The following is a 7,914-nucleotide window of genomic DNA, read 5'->3' as shown; positions in this document are numbered from 1 at the left end:
GAAATGTATCGCTGCATATTGCAAAAAAACTGCAACTGTGGTAGTTGACTACTATGAGTTACCATTAAAGCAATGAAGTGCTAAAAGTAATGCCAAGCTTACAACTAGAATTATCATTCACTGAAAATAGTATACACATACCCAGGTAAATTCCGATCAACCAGGCCTCTAACACATATATCCCTGATTACAGTATTATGACATAAGATGATTAGCAAAGAAAAAGAATCAGAATTAAAAGATACATAGCTCAACCAAAAAAAAAAAAAAAAGGAAGTTTACAGCTTGAATTGAGATTCACCTTAGCACAGGGTCTAATCCACCTTGTACAATACCAAACAAATTCTGCTCATGTGGTCTCTCGTGAGCTGCTTACAGGATGCAATCCAGTGAGAATAACAGTAACTTATCGGAATAATCCCAAAATATACCCAAGGAAGACTGGTTCTTTGATATAGATGCTACATGGCACAAAAGAACATTATTGGATCATCCACGAAACACTAGGAGATCCAGGGAAAACACTACAGGCCAAGATATCCCAGTATCATATTATTGACATATTAGCACTACATGTATCAATCTAGTATAAGCATAACAACTCACTAACCTAGCCATTACAATGATTACATTCTGCATAACTTAAAAGCATGGTTTCAACCAAGGCCTGAATAATAAACCTAAGGAAAAGATCTTCTGGGTTAATAAGCCTAGGAAGTTGCAGGTGGACCAAGGATACTGCATTTGAAAACTAAGGTTGGTTATGTATCATACAGATTTTTAGTGAAATTAAACATGAGTGTTTCTGGGTACCAAATGTAATTACCTGCTATACATCTGTCTATCCATCTAAGAGTGCGGTACATGGCTTCTTCTATTCGTGGACCAGTAATGGTTGTTTTCACTACATCATCAAGAGCCATAATAATATCTGCTCCAATCCTGTTCTGCACAATTTGTTGGGGAAACATAAGGACATGAGGTATTCAAGAAGGAAGTGGTAAAGAAACAATAACCATGCTTTAGCACTCAGCCCTTTGGATGTTTGATTTTTAACTTCTGTCTAGAATTTTAAACTGGCAAATTTCTGCAGAGTAGTTCACCTTAAGGTGAGTTCCTCGGGGTATTATAAATATGCTATAACAATGTATTATAAGGTTGTCAATTGTGATAATTATTAAATTTCTCAGTAATGCATTCCCGTTAACATTTCTAAGCTAGCTACTCAAGGAAATCATATTCAGAAAAGAAGCAAATTACAAGAGAAAGAGTTCAATATCTACAAGAGATCAAAGAGGGGAAAAATCATTAATGAAATAAAAATAAATTAATGCAAGAGCCAAAATATAAAGTTATGGAGTTGCCATGAAAGTCCTCTAAAGAAAGAGCATCCTAATAGCTAGAGAACCCAATATTCAGGTTACACTGAAAAAAAAAAAAAAAAAAGGAAAAGAAGAAGAAGAAGATATATGCCAAATATCCCATAAATCTGATAAATGCTCTTCATGACATTTTGAGAAAGTAAGTTAACTGATTCTTTTTTATTAGTACTATAACTGATTACGTAAATTCAAAGACGTTCACTACAGAAACCTAGGACTCTTGTAAATAGAATCAAGGCCCCAGATTAACAAGAAACAATCTCAACAAAAGTACCTACCTGGATTTGAATTGATTCTTCAGGTGTTAGGAGCATGGGCTTTCCATCAACTGGTGACTGAAGTAAGAAAATGAAACCTCAGTCACAAGCAATTCATTGAATTTCAGCGTGTAATTATTTAGGACTATTCTGCACACTTTCTGTGTAGTTCAGCTAGTCCTTCGATCTAATAAATTATTTTATTCATAAAAATAAAAAAAAGTTACAAGCAACAACAAAACAGTTTAATACTCAATTTTCATAACAAAAGATCATAAATAAGTAAAAACAAGAAACTCAAATTATAAATTGGTAGAGTAATATCAAAGTTATACTCAGAATTCATCACCAAAACAAAGTAAAAAGAAAAAATTATATAGAGAATTCAATGCAAAAAGCCATGCCATATTAGATAAGAACATTCACTGCTGATATGAGATTAGACTTGCACAATTGCTTATAGAAGAGAAACATAACAGGTTTCTTATATCCCGAAACAATTCATCAGGATAGACAGGGTTACGCCCCAATCAAATGTTAAACAAAAAGGTCAAAAACAGTGAGAGAGAGAGGGGGAGAACTAAACAATGAATATGATGCACTCCCAAAGCATGCACCTAGGCGCATAAAAACACACCTACACATATTCTCACTTCTTGATTTTTAATTTTATCAAGTTTGGTACGTATATTCTAGCAAAAGACAACATACATTTTTGAGTCCTTAGGAAGAACTTCTTTGTACTACAACAACTTCAAAAATAAAAGCTGATCTAGTAAACCATTGCATTTCAACAAGAACCGCGTTACAAACTTTAACCATATATATTAAAAGGTACCTGAAACGTAACACCCTTTTCAGTGATGTCAGCCAAATGCAATAATGACACCTGAAAACATCAGCAAAAAAATTATGAACTTTAACTGCATACATCATAAACCAAAGTTAGCTATACCATAAGAAGAACAATGAAGGACGTGATTACCAAAACAGTAACAAACAAAGACTCCATTTGTTTTCTATAGAAAATATTTTGGGGAATATGACTTATTCTTCCTTGTTTGGTTGCAATGTAGAAAATAAACCAAAAATGATTACTAGTGTTTGCCCTTGAAAATCATTATGTAAAAATTCATAACAAGATGTTAAGAGACCATGATGCAGCACTAAATACTCACTAAGAAATGAAGTTTGTGATATTAAAAACATTCACAAAAACCTCACCACAACTAAGGGGCTTCTGTCCTTGTCTTCAAAATTCATCATAAATTTTTTTGCATCACTTAGCATTACCTGTTTTATCCATTTTATGCATATATAAAGTCGATTGTTTCTTTTTAATAAGTTTAAATTTGATTGAATTTTTATTTCAAACAATATTTATACTGTGTTTCTACTAGGATGCTGTCAATATATCAGTTCAATGGCAGGTGTTGGAGACAGTTTCTCTAATTCATGGATCTCTTTGTAACTTTTATACATAATAGAGGAGGCAGAAGATAAGAACAAAGGTAACTATGCTTCAGGAGTCTATTAGTAAAAATATGAGCTAGGAACAACAAGAACCTTTGTTTCCCTGTGGAACGCACATTCAGCATCAAATGTTGCGCCCAGTTGCATGCACATTGGATGAAAAATTTATAAACCTTCTGAATTTATCAGTATCTATTCCCTATGTCACCAAACATCATCTAAGACTAGAGCTCATTATTAAACCTAGAGGTTATTGGTAACTATATATGAGATAAGAACATTCATTGGTAATTATATAAGAACCTGGAGGTTATTGGACCCACGACCTTATCCTCCACATTTTTCTTATAAGGAGAGAAGATGTCATTAGAGTTAGACCTCATTGCCACCAGTACATTGTCTAAGACTCTAAGATTCAGTTATTTCACTTATTTTCACACTCAACCCCCATGTTGCAGTAACGGATAAATGGAAAGATAATAAATGTCCTAAATTGTTAAATGTAACTAACTCAACTCATCAAAGCCTTTATCCCAACTACTTGGGGCTGCTAACATAGACAATTTTGCATAATTGAACGATGCCATATCCTTTTCTATAAATCTCAATGCCTCTCTCACTGCCTTAAGCAACATGGTTTGTTGTCTTCCTCTTTACATATGACAACTTTAATTGTCCCCTACCAATGCATTATTGGAACGCACATTCAGCATCAAATGTTGCGCCCAGTTGCATGCACATTGGATGAAAAATTTATAAACCTTCTGAATTTATCAGTATCTATTCCCTATGTCACCAAACATCATCTAAGACTAGAGCTCATTATTAAACCTAGAGGTTATTGGTAACTATATATGAGATAAGAACATTCATTGGTAATTATATAAGAACCTGGAGGTTATTGGACCCACGACCTTATCCTCCACATTTTTCTTATAAGGAGAGAAGATGTCATTAGAGTTAGACCTCATTGCCACCAGTACATTGTCTAAGACTCTAATGGCTTGTTTGGAAGTTTAGAGAGGGAGGAGAGTAGAGGGGAGTAGAGGGGTGGGGAGTAGTGGGGAGGAGAGTAGAGGAAAATAATTCCCCTCCACCTTGTTTGGATGTTTTTAAAATTAGTAAGGGGGAAGGGAGTAATTAGCCATTCCCCTTGTGTAATTTTGTTAATATAATAAGGGTAAATTAGGTAATTTACTTGGTTAATAGTTTATGTACTCTACTCTCCCTCCAAATCTCTCCAATTTGAGGGAATTAAAAATGGGGGGTTAGAGGGAGTTGAAACCCCTCCAAACCCCTCCCCCTCCTTCCTTAAAAAACTTCCAAATAAGGTAATTAGATTACTCTCCCTCCCTCTACTCTACTTCCCCTCCTTTTTTAAACATCCAAACAGGCCATAAGATTCACTTATTTCACTTATTTTCACACTCAAACCCCATGTTGCAGTAACGGATAAATGGAAAGATAATACATGTCCTAAATTGTTAAATGTAACTAACTCAACTCATCAAAGCCTTTATCCCAACTACTTGGGGCTGCTAACATAGACAATTTTGCATAATTGAACGATGCCATATCCTTTTCTATAAATCTCAATGCCTCTCTCACTGCCTTAAGCAACATGGTTTGTTGTCTTCCTCTTTACATATGACAACTTTAATTGTCCCCTACCAATGCATTACTAATATGTACAAGTAGACCCCAGAATAACTAGGACACCACCAAATCACATTATCAATAGCAAAAAGAAAATATGATTGACTTAAATTAAAATTGATATATCATATCTTAATAGACAACCATTTGAAAGCCACCGGAATCTGTGAGTAATGCTCTTGGCCAGTTCATGAATTGGTGAAGACCCCCCAATTCATCAATAAGTTCAGAAGTAGGACGGAGCGCCAAATGATATGTATTCCCCAGTATTATTTGGCATCCAATCTCCTCAAGCTGGTTGGTTGCCAACCCTTTAATAGTCCCTGTAACCATTTAAACCTTAGTGATGTAATAAAATCTTAAATAAAACAGAAGTGGGTGACCATTTCTGCATGTATGCATCTAGGTCAAATTATGAATGCATTATTGTGTATTATAACTGCTCTACTAAAAACATATAAATCAACAACTCTATGGCCTAGCCCTAAAAGTACTAACTTCAACTTTTATGTAAGAAGAATACTCAATGTCCAGCGTTGGCATATAATTCATCAATTGAATGAAATGTTAATGAGCACCTTTTTCCTTTTCATATTTAACTTAGGAACAGTACTAGTGATTTGTCAAATTATAAGGTAAATGACAGCCAAAATTTAAAAAGGAAGTTGATATGAAAATTTATTGCTTTCTCCCCCCATTGGAGATCACCCGGGCCTTTTGGTTACAAAAATGGGAAATAGCCTTCTCCCACCTTTGAAAAGTACTTAATCCCTAGTGAATGCATCATTCAATTGAAGTTCATTAGGTAGAGGAAGGTTAAAAATAACATTAATAGAAGCAATAAAAAGGGGACATGTCGATTAAGTGAGTAACTTGATAGTATGATTTTAGATAAAATAGAATGGTGGGAAAAAAAAAAAAAAAAAAAAAAATACATGTGGCCGACCCTTAGCAGTCTGTTAAAGATCCATGGCCGACACCAACATTTTGAAACTATGGTTTGGTTGTTGTTTAAAAAAAAAAAAAAAAAAAAAATACATGTGGCCGACCCTTAGCAGTCTGTTAAAGATCCATGGCCGACACCAACATTTTGAAACTATGGTTTGGTTGTTGTTATTGTCGTTGTAGTGCAGCGCCATGATATATTACAATCTAAACTAACTTAATGATCTTTTGTTCTAATAGAGCAAGGTAAAATAAACAACATTCTTGATGAACTAAAAGTTCCATGGAACACATAAGATAGTACAAACTCTAACCTTGAGTACCGACAGGCATAAACAAGGGCGTTTGGCACACAAAGTGAGGGAGAGTTAGTTGAGCTGCACGAGCACGATTGAACCTCCCTAGAATCTAAGGACAGAAACATAAATAAAATTAAAACAAATTAGCAAATAACAGTGTACCAAACAGTAAGAAATAGCAATCAGCATTGTTTATAATGAACCAAATTAGCAACTAACAATGTAACAAATCACATAGAAACAATCAAGATTGTTTATTATGGACCAAATTAGCAAATAACCATGTAACAAATCAAACAGAAACAATCAACATTGTTTATAATGGAACTCTAGTCTGCCTGCAGATTCTACTTTGGACTATACAACACAAATACATAACCTAAACAACAACAACAACCTTAAATTAGCGAAACATAAACTACAAAGTTGCCTCATCCTATTGTTTGAAACATGTTTCTATGTGTTAGTGTGGAACTCATAAATTATAATGTGAACAAGGTGAAAAGCAAGGCATACCTCGAAACGAAGAGCCATGGAATCAAGCAATTCCGAACAAAATCCTATGAAACAGGGAGTCAGCGTGTTACAATGTATACGATGTAATCCTGAGTTTTTTCAAAAAAAACACGCACTGAGAGAGAGAGAGATAGGAACAGAGATAGAAGACTTAAACGTGTTGACGGGGGCGGTGTTAAAATTCAAATAAAAGTTTAACCAATAAATAAATAAAAGAAGGAAACAAAAAAGAAAAGGTTTGGGTAAAAAACCAAAAGCAGGGCCAAGTCTAGCAAGGCGGCTGGGTATGGTATTGTGTGTTTGGTCGGCTATGTGTTCTTGTTACGACTTTACTACAGTCGTGGGAACACCACGAATTTAGGGAGTGGTGAGGTTTAACAGTCTATTAAACTTTTTGGGTTTTTTCTTTTTTTCTTTTTTCTTTTTTTGTTTTATTTTATGTATGTACATGTATACGCACTATGATGTATTTTAAGTGGTTCTTTGACCGGAATTCGGTGGACCACTGTGTGGGACTCTAGGGTGGGGAAGTTTGACCTTGGTTGTTTAAGGGGTTTTTTAAAAAAATAACTATAAATTTCAAACTATATTATTAGTTAGATAAGGTTTGAAACATATTTGGTTTATAGCAATTTGATTTTTCTGAAGTCGATTTTGCCCTTTGAAAATCCACTAGGAAATCGAGTGTTAGAAACTCGATTTTGGAAATCGAGTTTTAGAAACTCGATTTCCTAGTGGATTTTTAAAGGGCAAAATCGACTCCAGAAAAGTTGAATTGCTATAAACCAAATATGTTTCAAACCTTGCCTAACTAATAATATAGTTTGAGGGATTTGGTTATTTTTTAATAAAATCCTTGTTTAAGCCCCCATGCGATTACAAATACTTTTTTTTGGGGGGTGGTTTGTGGGGGAAATAGGATTGTGCCCCAAGTATTAAAAGTTCGGTTTGTTTATTTTCTATTTTGAACACTGTGAACTTAAGCTCATTATCAAAAGTTCAAAACAATATTACATGTTCAAGAAGCTTTACTTTTTTTATTTTTAATTTAAATTAAACGAAGTCGAGCTTGTTTAGAAGTTGTTTGATTAAATTATTATTTTCCAATATATAGTAAAACCATAATTATAAGTGTTGGGTCCATTTTATGAAACTTTCATAATTTATTTTATGAAATTTTTTATGAGAAATTGAAAAAGCTGTTATCTCAACCAAAAAAAAAAAATTGGTAAAAAAATTTAGTTACTTTTTTCATATTTTTATAAAAACATTTTTCGAAAATGGTTTATATGGGTGTTTGCGGTACAATTTTGGATCATTTTTAACACCGCAATTTGCAGTGCGATTTAGCTAAAATCATAACTGCACTGCACTTTATTTTTGCGG

General features: G+C 33.9%; 1 protein-coding gene across 2 annotated transcripts in view; it reads right to left on the bottom strand.

Annotated features, from left to right (window-relative positions):
- LOC111984978 (uncharacterized) overlaps window positions 1-6,847 on the bottom strand; it is a 10,762-nt gene extending 3,915 nt beyond the window's left edge. For both annotated transcript variants that reach the window (XM_065773336.1, XM_065773337.1), the window contains exons 1-8: window positions 6,529-6,847; window positions 6,028-6,121; window positions 4,913-5,091; window positions 2,478-2,528; window positions 1,661-1,717; window positions 827-947; window positions 302-368; window positions 142-183 (exon numbers count right to left, since the gene is read on the bottom strand). In XM_065773336.1, coding sequence (XP_065629408.1) covers window positions 142-183; window positions 302-368; window positions 827-947; window positions 1,661-1,717; window positions 2,478-2,528; window positions 4,913-5,091; window positions 6,028-6,121; window positions 6,529-6,546 — 629 coding nt within the window. In that variant the 5' untranslated portion in view covers window positions 6,547-6,847. The remainder of the gene's footprint in view (window positions 1-141; window positions 184-301; window positions 369-826; window positions 948-1,660; window positions 1,718-2,477; window positions 2,529-4,912; window positions 5,092-6,027; window positions 6,122-6,528) is intronic.
- Window positions 6,848-7,914: the final 1,067 nt, after the last annotated feature.

Source organism: Quercus suber, unplaced genomic scaffold (assembly GCF_002906115.3).
Source record: "Quercus suber isolate HL8 unplaced genomic scaffold, Cork oak 2.0 scaffold_73, whole genome shotgun sequence".
Classification (NCBI taxonomy): domain Eukaryota; kingdom Viridiplantae; phylum Streptophyta; class Magnoliopsida; order Fagales; family Fagaceae; genus Quercus; species Quercus suber.
Note: the sequence above shows the minus strand (reverse complement) of the source record. Positions and strands in the feature narration are given on the sequence as shown.